At 42.5% G+C, this 12923-nt stretch overlaps 1 protein-coding gene across 1 annotated transcript in view; it reads left to right on the forward strand.

Annotated features, from left to right (window-relative positions):
* LOC109915409 (insulin receptor-like) overlaps positions 1-12923 on the forward strand; it is a 272296-nt gene that overhangs the window by 217606 nt on the left and 41767 nt on the right. Inside the window, exons 7-8 of the mRNA XM_048613938.1 lie at positions 10818-10944; positions 12233-12477. Of these exons, the coding sequence (XP_048469895.1) occupies positions 10818-10944; positions 12233-12477 (372 nt within the window). The remainder of the gene's footprint in view (positions 1-10817; positions 10945-12232; positions 12478-12923) is intronic.

Below are 12923 nucleotides of genomic sequence, written 5' to 3' on the forward strand. Positions count from 1 at the left end.
CCCCCCCCCCCCCCCCCCCCCCGCCCCCGTCTTATCTCATGTCCAATGCTCCCTCTCATCCCTGCCTCCTTCACCTGACACAACCTGTCTGTCCATCTTCTCTCCCACCTATCCACAACTCCCACCTCACTGACCAATCCCCACCACTCGCTACCTACGCTTGCCTATCACCATCCCACCTACCTTCCCCAGCCCCACCTCTCCTCTCTATTTATTCCCCAGCTCCCTTCCCCCTCCCCCTTTCTGAAGAAGGGTCCCGACCCGAAACATCAGCTTTCCTGCTCCTCTAATGCTGCCTGACCTGCTGTGTTCCTCCAGCTCCACACTGTGTTATCCCTGACTCCAGTATCTGCAATTCTCGCTATCTCAGAATTTCAGCTTTTGTTTTGCTTGGGGATTGAAGTTTAAAAATAAGGAAGTCTGGTTGCAACTGTATAGGGTGTTGGTGAGGCCTGAGCACCGTGCACAGTTCTGGTCTGCATATTTAAGAAAAGATATACTGGCATTGGAGGTATTTCAAAAAGAATTCTCTAAGCTGATTTCTGGAGTGAAGGGGTTGACTTATCACGAATGGCTAAAAAGATTAGCCTTTATTCATTACAGTTTGGAGATTGAGAGGTGTTCTTATTGAAACATACAAGATTCAGGGGGATTGACGTGGTAGATATTGAGAAGATGTTTCTATTAGCGAGTGAGTTTTGAATTATGGGACAGAAACAGAATAAGGGGACATTCATTTAAAGCTAAGGTGTGAGGAAATTTCTTTTCCCAGGGGCCAGTGAGTGCCTGAAATTCTCCACCGCAAAGTTGTGGCTGCTAGACAACTGAAAATTTATAAGGAGGCAGTAAGTAGATTTTAGAAATATTGAAGATTAGAGGGGAATTGAGCCCTGTGGAAGATTAGCCATTATTTATTGAATGATGGGTCAGGTTTGAGGGGCAGAATAGCCTATTCTTGCCTCTGTTTCTTATGCTCTCTTATGTTCTAATGTTCCTGGTACTTGGGTTCAAATCCTACCATGACAGGACATGATATTTGAATTCAGTAAAAGAATTCTGAAATAAAACGCTGGTCTAATTGTGAATATGTAATCACTGCTGATTGTAATCCCACCAGTTCACTCTTAATCGGCCCCTGGGCAATTAGGGATAAGGAATAAATGTTGGCCTAGCCAGGAATACTCAGGAATTCCACGAATGAAGTGCCTGTTTCCGTAATTGACTTTAATAATTTGCAAGCCTGTAACTTGAGGGATACCACTCTACATCAACCATGACTGACAAGGCTCTGGAGACTTGCATATTCTTAGTGCCTTCCCTAGGTGTCATGGAATGATTTATTAGGTTTAGCTGCTGCGTTATGAGCACAACTTTCATGCCTGTCAAGTCCTGGTGAGGGACTCTGATCTGGAGCTTCTGGTTCAGTGGCAGGCCTACTACCCATTGCTTCACAAGATCTCCTTATTTCTAAATCCTGAAAGTCTTAATCATATCACCCTTAAATTGCTATATTCCAGAATATAAAATGATCTAAAGTATATAAAGTTTATGTAATGTCTTCTCATAATTTAACCCTAGCAGCCCTGGTGAATCTCACTGCACCTCCTGCACGGCTATTACAATCTTTTGGGTTCAAAATCCAGTGTTGTACGTAGGGGACAGTTAGCTCAGTTGCCTAGCCAGTTGGTTTGTGATACAGAGTGATGCTAACTGCATAGGTTCAATTCCCACAATGGCTGAGGTCACCATGAATGTCCCTCTCTTAACTTCTCCCTTTGCCTGAGGTGTGCTGACTGTCAGCTTAATCTCACCACCAGTCATCTCTTTCTAATAAGAGAGCAATCCTGTGGTCCTCTGGAACTGTGGCAACTTTACCTTACACAGATATTCAGATCTGGTCTAACCAGGAATTTGTGTAACTGTAGTTCCGTTCATACTGTACTCTCTGTTACTACTTTTTAAAACTACTTTTTAAAACTACTCTCTGCCCATAAAGATTGACATCTCATTGTTTTATTTCTTGACTATGTTTTACCAGCTGATTACTACAGTTTATGATCTGCCTACATGAATCCTAAATCTCTCTTCACTGCCACTGTTCTTGTCTTTTCACCACTTAGTATTTGGATGTGTCCATTTTTGATCTAGAATGGATGATCTCAAACATTTCTCCGTTGATATCCATCTGCCTGCATTTTGTTCTCTCAGAATCAATTCATATTTCTGTAAAGTTATGTTTACATGTACATTATTTAGTATTTTACCGAGTTTTTTTGAGATCAGCTTTCTATTGTGTTGTCCAAATTATTAATAAAAATGGTTGCAGCCCTAGTAAAGAACCTTATGGGACAAAACTTCTCATATCTCCTGATTTGAGTATGTGCCCATTATCCTCATTCTCTGTTTTCTACTGCCCAGCCAATTCTCCAAAGAATATCTTCTGGTTGTCTGCATTAATTAGGTGTGTCGACATTGTCCTGACTCCTATTACCTGTTCATGAAATTAAACTATGTTCGTTGGACAAGACCTACTCTTTGACATTGCTTAAAATGAGACATGAAGGTGATGCTTTTCATCTTTCTTTTATCGGAACTGGGATGCAGGAAGCCAGGATTGGAGTGGGAATGTCAGTGTGTGCAGCATGAGAAGACGGTGCTGGTTGGTTTAGCTATGTATGGCATGAAGATGCAGCAGAAGCTAAGTCTTAGCTGATTAAAATCTAATCAGCTGACTAAGATTGTCACTTGGTTCCTGCTGCATACCAACCTATCGGAACCTTCATTTCATGCTGTGTAGATTGTTGTTCCCTTCTAGGTTTAGTTTCTTGCATCCCAGCCCTGATGAGTGAAAGTTGAAAAGCTTCTCCTCTGTGTCTTGCTTAGGTTCTGTGTCGCTAAGCAATTATTTGTACCTTTAACCTTTGCAAATCCATGGCAGCTCTCTGATCAGATCAAATTTCTCTAGATCCTCTTTTGCTGCATCTTTAACAGGTCTGTAATTTCCTGGTATTGGTCTCGTGCCTTTCAATAATTGCAAATTTATTCCCAATATTTTCCAATCTCGAGGAAAAGAGGTAGCGAGAAATTGCAAAAGGTTTGTCTGATGAGATGGATATGAAAGTGGATTTGGGATGTGAGTAAGCAATTGAACACTTGGTTGCCAGTGGCTAGATTAAGAGTAGGAAAGGTGTGTCTGCAAGAATCAAATCTGAGGAACAGATGTTAATGAGATGAATGAGGCTAAAAAGATGGGGAGGGCAAGTTCTTAATTAGAAGATCGATGGCCAAACTCTATTTTCATCTTCCCCTGTTGAGAATTTCTTGATGGCTCAGAGACTGACTAAAGCTGTCAGACAAGGTAGTACTTGATTTGAATCTTATTCTGTTGTGAGTTTGTTGAGGTGTGTTTGTTTGGACTGAATCTGCTTAAGTATTTTGCTTGACGCTTGCTGCTTCTCTTTCAATCTCCACTGGCTCCTTACCTCATAATCGCCTGCCACTTTCCCTGTGTGACTTGGCACTGAGGTTATTTTTTCTAAAATGTTCTTTCAATTTAAGGTTTTGGCCAAATGATTTCAGTTTGAGTGCCTGATGGTAGTAATTCGTGAAGCTTACTTCTTAGAAAAACAAAACTCATCAGGGCGCCTGTCAGGCTCGTGTAGACATCTGGGTTTGCAGCCAGAATTGCCATTTTCTGTCTCTCCTCGGATATAACTACATCTGATTACTCCCGTTCAAACTTCTTACTATTTTGAGCAACCGGAAGATGTATTGGATACAAACTGCTGTAAGATACCATGAATTTCCCCTTGGTTGTCATGCCTGGGTAGCTCAATTGTCCACTTACCAGTTAAGCCTTATGATTAAGAACGTTAAGCATCCAGCAACATTAAGGATAGAATGGTTACAGAACAGAAGGAGGCTGTTCAGCCCATCACACCCTAGCCAGTTCTCTGAATGAGCAAATGCGCCTCGTGCCACTCCCCCACCTTCACCCCATAAGTCTGCAGATTCTTTTCAGATGATGTAATTCCCTCCAAATCCCTCTTAAATCATTCCGTTGAATCTGCCACCACCACTTAGATTGTAAATTTGAGAACATAATTCACCGCTGTGAGACGAGATTCTCTTTCATGTCTCTATTGTTTCTTTTGTCAATCACCTTGCCCACTCCAATTGCCCTCTTGCTCTTGATCCTCCTGAGAATATCCAAGGATACTTCCTAACTACTGATTACAGGCCCTTCATGATTTTGAATACCTCTATCAGATGGCCTCTCAATCTTCTCCAGGGGAACAGTAATTGTGTTGATTTCATTCCCCTAAGACATGAACACGAAACAGCCATTGGGAGGTGCCTGTATGTGGACATTCGATACGGGCAATGTAGGGACATATAACAATAGGTCGTTCCATGCACCTACAAACATGGGCACTCGAAATTGGCTGTTAGAGAGAACGATCAAGAAAGAAAAACTTGTATTTATGAAGTGCTTTACCATCAAGGGAATGCTTTTAAGTGCAGTCCTGTTGTAATGTGGACAACACGGTAGCCAACATGCAGATAAAATGTGGCCACAAGCAGCAATGTGATAATGCTGAGAGAATCTCTTTTTATGATGTTGGTTGAGAGATAAATGCTGGGCAGCATGGCGGCTCAGTGGGTTAGCACTGCTGCCTCACAGCACCAGAGACTGGGTTCGATTCCACCCTCGGGTGACAGTCCATGTGAAGTTTGCACACTCTCCCTGTATATGCGAGGGTTTCCTCTGGTTGCTCTGTTATCCTTCCACAGTCCAAAGATGTACAGGTTAGGTGACCACAATGAATTGCCCATAGTGTCCAGGGATGTGCAGGCTAGGTGGATTAGCCTTGGGAAATGCAGGGCTTACAGGGATGGGCTGTGGGGGGGGTCTGGATGGGATGCTTTTCAGAAGGTCAGTGTGGACTTGACGGGCCAAATGGCCTGCTTCCACACTGTAGGGATTCTGATTCTATAACAATACTGTCAACAATGGTCCATTTAAGAATGAATCATATAGAGCATTTGGTGCTTGTCATTGCATATAAGGGTGTCTGGTGGTACAGTGGTAGTGACCCTACCTCTGGAGCAGGATACCTGGGCTCAAGCCACACCTGCTCAAGAGGTGTGTAATAACTTGTTTGAACAGGTTCATTATAAAGTATCTGTAGCAGTCCCGTTAACTGCAATGCACAGCACACCCTTGGCTGAGACCACCAAACACAGAGGCCTGAATTTAAGGGCTCTTGTGGTGCAGTGGTAGTGTCCTACCTCTGAGCCTGGAATCCCAGGTTCAAGTTCCACCTGCTCCATAGATGTGTAAGAACATCTTTGAACAGGTTGATTGGAAAAAAAAAGTTGGGTTTTCCTGTGTACTTTTAGAAAAAAGTGAGGACCACAGAGGGTGGAATGCCTTATTTTCTCTTCCAACTACATTTTGACTTAGCCCTGTCCCTACCTTTCCCTCACTTTTAATGTCTTTGCACTGCCCTGGATGGGTTTTGCATGAAAATGAGTAAATGATTCAGAAACATGAGTGATTTAGTGGTAGGGGGTAAAGGAAAAACAGGTGATTGCTGGTGGAAACATAAACTGTTCACTGGTACATGAAAGCATCTCTGGAGATTAAAAGAAAAGCTGTGATTTCCCACAAACATTTTTGGAGAGATGTGGGCACCTCGGGCCTGGAGTGCATTAACTCCCCCATCAATACCATTTTGTTTCAACCCTCCATCCTTCCCGCACCCTTCCTCCCTTTTGTTATTGATACACTACCTCTGATGGGTGGTGCTTGTTAATTATGACTTGCTTAGTTGTTTAATTGGGTGTTTTGGTGTGGCTGGACAAAGACAAAGACCTGGTTTTCCCCCCCTACTGGGCAATGTTTGGGTAATTTGTTGTTTGTTAAATTAGGCGACTGGGTCATTTTATGTAAGCAAAAAGCCGGTTTTCCCCATTAAGAGGAGTTGGCCTGGAAGGGAAAGAGAGCAGACTGGAATTTGTATTGAACTGTGAAATACAGTTAAGCAGTTGTGGATGACTCATGCTCCCTGCTTCAGTAATGACTATCAGTAGAACAAACGACACTGGGGAGAACTCCCCCACTCTTCTACGAAATAGTGCCACGGGACATTTTGCACCCACCCAACTAGGTCAATGGGGGCCTCGGTTTATTGTCTCAGCCGGAAGCCTGCACCTCTGACAGTTTATCATTTACCCAGAGCTTCTTTGAATTATCATCTTTGCTTTTTTTGTGGTGGGCTAGACAGTGGCGTCTTCAAACTATCCCCCACTGCCTTGCCTGTGACACGCCCACAACCTGTACTACATGAGAAAATGCACTGAATCCTGCAAGGAGTAGCCTCTGACCAGTGGCTTCCAGCAACATAAGTCACCAATGTCCAGGCTGTGATATTTTTCCTGGTTCGCCTGTCAGTCCTTAATGAGCTGATTGGCAGCTGATGGGATGAGTTATCTCACTGGTAGGGCAGCGTGTCAGGCTCAGCACAGAAAAGATACAGGAAAGTTCTGCCCAATGGCTGCCACCAAGAAAGGTTCAATATGACAATGCAAGTTCAAACAATGAGCTTGAATTAAAATTGGGACTTAGCACAGAGCTGTAATACTGCGGAAGATAATGTAGATTTAGACTCCCTCGCCAACCTAGTTTTATTCTGAAATAACTGCAGAGGCTGGTATCCCATCACCAGTTCACCCTTTACAAATATGTGCACAGTACATCGGCTGTGGCCAACCAGCTTAGTCAGTCCCTGAAGTCAGGAGATTCTGAAGCCCCTACTTATGTCTCCCAGCCAGGGTTCCTGATTAGCAAAGGTTAACAACCTCAATTAAAGATCTCAGTCAATAAGGTCCATCTGGTTCCAATCATTCCATCTTCCCTGGGTGGGTGTGGGCTTGATGTGATAAGTTTTCCACAGGGGAATCTAAAATGTTCTCTCCCTCCATGTCGTCATTGTCTTCAGGAATAGTGCCAGAAGACTGGAGACTAGCAAATGTTGTCCCCTTGTTCAAGAAGGGGAGTAGAGACAACCCTGGTAATTATAGACCAGTGAGCCTTACTTCGGTTGTGGGTAAAGTGTTGGAAAGGATTATAAGAGATAGGATTTATAATCATCTAGAAAGGAATAATTTGATTAGGGATAGTCAACACAGTTTTGTGAAGGGTAGGTCGTGCCTCACAAACCTTATTGAGTTCTTCGAGAAGGTGACCAAACAGGTGGATGAGGGTAAAGCAGTTGATGTGGTGTATATGGATTTCAGTAAAGCGTTTGATAAGGTTCCCCATGGTAGGCTATTGCAGAAAATATGGAGGCATGGCATTGAGGGTGATTTAGCGGTTTGGATCAGAAATTGGCTAGCTGTAAGAAGACAGGGTGGTGGTTGATGGGAAATGTTCATCCTGGAGTTCAGTTACTGGTGGTGTACCTCAAGGATCTGTTTTGGGGCCACTGCTGTTTGTCATTTTTATAAATGACCTGGATGAGGGCGTAGAAGGATGGGTTAATAAATTTGCAGATGACACCAAAGTTGGTGGAGTTGTGGATAGTGCGGAAGGATGTTGCAGGTTACAGAGGGACATAGATAAGCTGCAGAGCTGGGCTGAGAGGTGGCAAATGGAGTTTAATGCGGAAAAGTGTGAGGTGATTCACTTTGGAAGGAGTAACAGGGTACTGGGCTAATGGTAAGATTCTTAGTAGTGTGGATGAGCAGAAAGATCTCGGTGTCCATGTGCACAGATCACTGAAAGTTGCCACCCAGGTTGATAGCCTTGTTAAGAAGGCGTATAGTATGTTAGGTTTTATTGGTAGAGGGATTGAGTTTCGGAGCCATGAGGTCATGTTGCAGCTGTACAAAACTCTGGTGCGGCCGCACTTGGAGTATTGCGTGCAGTTCTGGTCACCGCATTATAGGAAGGATGTGGAAGCATTGGAAAGGGTGCAGAGGAGATTTACCAGGATGTTGCCTGGTATGGAGGGAAGGTCTTATGAGGAAAGGCTGAGGGTCTTGAGGTTGTTTTCATTAGAGAGAAGAAGGTTAAGAGGTGACTTGATAGAGACATACAAGATGATCAGAGGATTAGATAGGGTGGACAGTGGGAGCCTTTTTCCTCGGATGGTGATGGCTAGCATGAGGGGACATAGCTTTAAATTGAGGTGATAGATATAGGACAGATGTCAGAAGTAGGTTCTTTACTCAGAGAGTAGTAAGGGCGTGGAATGCCCTGCCTGCAAAAATAGTAGACTCGCCAACTTTAAGGGCATTTAAATGGTGATTGGATAAACATATGGATGATAATGGAATAGTTTAGGTTAGATGGGCTTCAGATTGGTTTCACAGGTCGGCGTAACATCGAGGGCCGAAGGGCCTGTACTGCGCTGTAATGTTCTATGTTCTATGTTCTATGTTCCATGATGTGGATGTGCTGGTGTTGGACTAGGATGGACAATGTCAAAAATCACATGACATCAGGTTATAGTCCAACAGGTTTATTTGAAGACACAAGCTTTCGGAGTCTCACTCCTCCTTCAGTTGTCAGTGAGAGAGGTGGCATCAGACACAGAAGTTATAAACAAAAGACCAAAGTGTCATCGAACTGATATGTTCTAAGATAGCCATTAAATCTTTAATCAGTTAGAAAGGATTAATCTGCAAATACCTGAATTTCTTTCACTTCACTGCCCCAAGATATCTAAAGGTTTTATCAATTCCCACTAATCCCAGAGGTGACATCCCAGGTCAGATAATGCATTTTAGGTATGAGGCCTTGTTTAAAATCTGGCTGCGTATCAACTTGGAGCCAAAGTAGGAATTTATAAAATGCCACGTTGACTGTCTACAAATTGTGTACCTTTTGAACAAAATAGAATGTATCTGCAATTACAAATCTGCAAATGCAAATTCACCTCATAGACATTACAGATATCTATACATAGGTGTGTGTGTGTGTGTGTGTCTGTCTGGGGAGAAAGAGAGTCTGTGTGCGCAACAGGATCTCAGTAGCAGCAGTGTACACTGTACACACGATATACCGCAACAACTCGCTGAGGCTCCTTTGATTTCACATTCCAAACCTGTGAGCCCTGCTATCTGAAAGAATGAACATAATAGACAAGGGAGCACCACCATCTGCAAGTTACCCTCCAAGTCACCCACCAATCTGACTTGGAGCTATAACACCAATGCTTCATTGAAGCAGAGTCAAAAAAGAGGAACTTGGAGGAAACCAGGAGCTGTCAGAAACAAATTAATATGGGAGAAAAAGGGATGGGAAGCTGTTTGGGTATAAGGATCAAAACCATTTCAGAAGGTTATATATAATGTTATGTTCAAATGTAAACTGGGCGTAAAATGTGTAAATTAGATTAATGTCTCTGAGTCCGTCTCTTCCTGATTACGTTAAAATCAAATGAATGCCCATATTGTGTCTTGGCTTATTTAATACACACACAAACTGCCGTGGATGGGTTAGTAGCCTCAGTAATTGAATTGCTGTCACTGTTGTAGTGTGGAACATGTTGTCGCTAACTTGTGCCATGCATTACCCCACAAATAGCAATGAAATAATATGACCCACTTAATCAGCTTGTGACTTGAGGTTGTGAAATAAATATTGGCCATGATAAAGCTCCCTCTGTTTTTATACAGATTTTAAGCATCTGCAGTATTTCACTTTTATTCTTAATGGGAACATTCCACTGGGGTCTTTTGCATTTTGGGGTTGGTTAGCTCGGTTGGCTGAATGGCCCGTTTGTAATGCAGACTGATGCCAACAGCACAAGTTCAGTTCTCACATCAGTTGAGGTTAATGCCAAGAATGCTCCATCTGAAGCTGTCCCCTCACCAGAGGCATGGTGACCCCTAAGTTAAACCATGACAGGGCAGCCATATAGTCCTCTGGGAGAAAGACTATGGTGATTTTACTTCAACTGAAAGAGCAGAAAGGGCCTCAGTTAAATAAGTCTCAACTGAAAAATGACATCTCCACAGTGTAGCACATCTTCAATGCTTCACTGAAGTGTTGACCGGGGTTATGTGCTTGGCAGCAACTTGAACCTATGACTTTTTGATTCTGAGGCATGAGTGTTACCAACCGAGCAATGTCTGATTATAAGTGGCTCATAGTGTGAAAAGCTCTTTGAGATTTTCGCTGTTCAAATGGTTTATTGATTTTTCCAAAATCACTTTTGTGACACATCCAGCTCAAAAGTATCTCAGATCTTTTTGTAAGTACCCTTGCCTCAGGCATAACTAATGCAGATATGTATGCTTTGGTTTGTGACACTCATGAGTCTCAATTTTAGCAGACGTTATGACCCTAAATCCTTGATTCTCAACCTGCAGCATTACTCGTATAGAACTTCACTCAGTTTCCCCTCTGACTTGGAATCAGTGGTTCCGTTATTAATTCTAAATGACCAGCATGTAAATGGATTTAATCTTTGAGCTAATTTTTCGGTCTCTCCTAATTTGTTCGGCATTTCGAGCATTTTTTCCTCCCACTTTTTTTCAAAACGGAAATTGTTAGAAGTTATGTTATTAATCTCTGTTTTCTGCTGAAGCCCTTCCTTTGTTGAGTCAAATTTCCATAGAAACCCCTTAGTTTCTTATCCAAAAAAATCATTCAATATATAAATGCTATTTAATTAATGTAGAGCTGGCAGTCAACATTGGGATTGAACAAAAAGTTGCTCGCTATGTTGTTGTAAGCACAAATTGATAGTGTGTGAGAGAGAGAAAAGAAATTCATAGTGTTTTCTCTCCCTTCTCTGACTTAGGTGAAAGCCAGCTCCTGAGGTTTGTTTCCAATAAAACGGGGACGGATAAAATTATGTTGAAATGGGAGCCATACTGGCCACCGGACTTCAGAGATCTCTTGGGTTTCATGGTATTCTTCAAGGAAGCGTGAGTATGTTATAGGGCTGTCTGTTTATTGAAGATATCCTGCTCTGGGTTAGCAGTAAATCCAGTACACTACCAATATGTCGTGTTCTTTTCTTTGCATCATATCTTTGTGGGTGTGTGAGAGATTCTGCAACAGAACGGAGTCATTACCTTGTGAGGAGCATGTCGCAAGTAACCGCAGCTCACTCATAAGTTCTGATGATGTGGAGGTGCCGTTGTTGGATTGGGGTGGACAGAGTCTGATGTCACATGACACAAGGTTTATTTGAAATCACAACTTTTCAGAGTGCTGCTCCTTCTAAGAGCAGCGCTCCGAAATAATAAATCTGTTGGACTATACCCTAGTGTCTTGTATCTTCTGACTTTAAGTTCTGATGGTGTATGCTGTGCTTTAAACTAAAATATCACTCAACTTTTACCATGCCAACTTGCAGTGAAAAAGGCAAATTTAGATCTTAATAGTGTTAGTGGTAGGCGGTATGGGAGCATTATCAACACCAAGTTACTCCCAAACATTAACACAACAAAAAAAACTTAAATATTTAATTAAGTTTTCTTTTTTAAGTAAAGCAGGACATATGTCTGAAGTTTTCACGTGATCACCTATCTCAAATGGGCATTGTTGGGATATTGGTTAGCATCAGATACTGAACTGCATTCGTTACATAAATGTACTGGCTACAAAAGCATGATAAGAGACTGGAAATTCTAAGCCAGCTGGCTCACCTCCTCACATTCAAAGCTCTTTCTGTAAGGCACAGCAATAATGTAATGGAATGCTGTCCACTTACTTAGACATATGCAGCCCCACATCACTGAAGCTTGACGCAACCCTGGACAAAGCAGCCCGTTTGGTATGCAGTCCATCCACCACTCCTGTTAGGTCATCTATCCTTCCACATGGTCACAGATGTAGATGTTTTTAATCAACCCATTCGGCTGTGTACAGGAAGGGGCTCTTGTGATGCAGTGATAGTGAACTATATTGCTGTTCCTTTATTGTTGCTGGGTCAAAATCCTGGAGTTCCCATCTTAACAGTATTTTGGGTGTATTTCTGCCAAAAAGACTGTCACAGTTCAAGAAGTGGCTCACCAGCATCTGCTTGAGGCCAACAAAAAGTTGGGCAATAAATGTTGGCCTTGCTTGTGGCATCCTTATTCCTAGAATTTGCCTTTTTATAAAACGGGGTGATTTTTGAGTTATTGTGTGAAGTGTGGGGAATGCAGAGAATCACCTGTTACCAGTTGGGTGATGGGTCTGTCTTTATTTTTGTGTTCCCTGGAACAGCCCTTATCAGAACGTGACAGAGTTTGATGGACAGGATGCCTGTGGGTCAAATAGCTGGAAGGTTGTTGATGTAGAACCCCCTGGACGGTCAGAAGGGAAGCTCCAGAACCCGGGCACTCTGCTTCGTGGCCTCAAACCCTGGACGCAGTACGCAATCTTTGTGAAGACCTTGCTCACGATAAGTGACGAGCAGCACGATCATGGAGCTAAAAGTGAGATTGTCTACATCCGCACCACAGCAGGCAGTAAGTTTTTAAAACTATGTCTAATTAATTTATGCACCTTTTGCTGATAGTCTCCTGCACGAAAGTGTCATTAACGCCCATCATTACACGCATGTTTCATGTGATATTTCACCAGTGATGGTACTGCAACACCATGTTGTATTGACTTTTGGCTTCTTTGCTAGCCTTACAGAATATGGCCCACGTTCAATCAACTTTGCTTTCCAAATTGCTGTATGTTTTTCTATGAAATATATATGATGAAACTAAATAGCTAGAAGGTATGACTCTGAAATGCTGACATAATATTTTTGCATGCCTAACGCTGCTCAGCCTTTTCATCCCTGTTCACATGAATGCTAAACCTCAACTTGACTTTCTGTGCAACATCAGTAAAAGATTGAAGTGTACTCAGTTTAGAAAGTGGGTTATTTGAGCACCTTATTTTTTTTTGTGCTCTCAATTTG

The sequence above is a fragment of the Rhincodon typus genome, chromosome 29 (genome assembly GCF_021869965.1).
Source record: "Rhincodon typus isolate 14 chromosome 29, sRhiTyp1.1, whole genome shotgun sequence".
NCBI lineage: Eukaryota > Metazoa > Chordata > Chondrichthyes > Orectolobiformes > Rhincodontidae > Rhincodon > Rhincodon typus.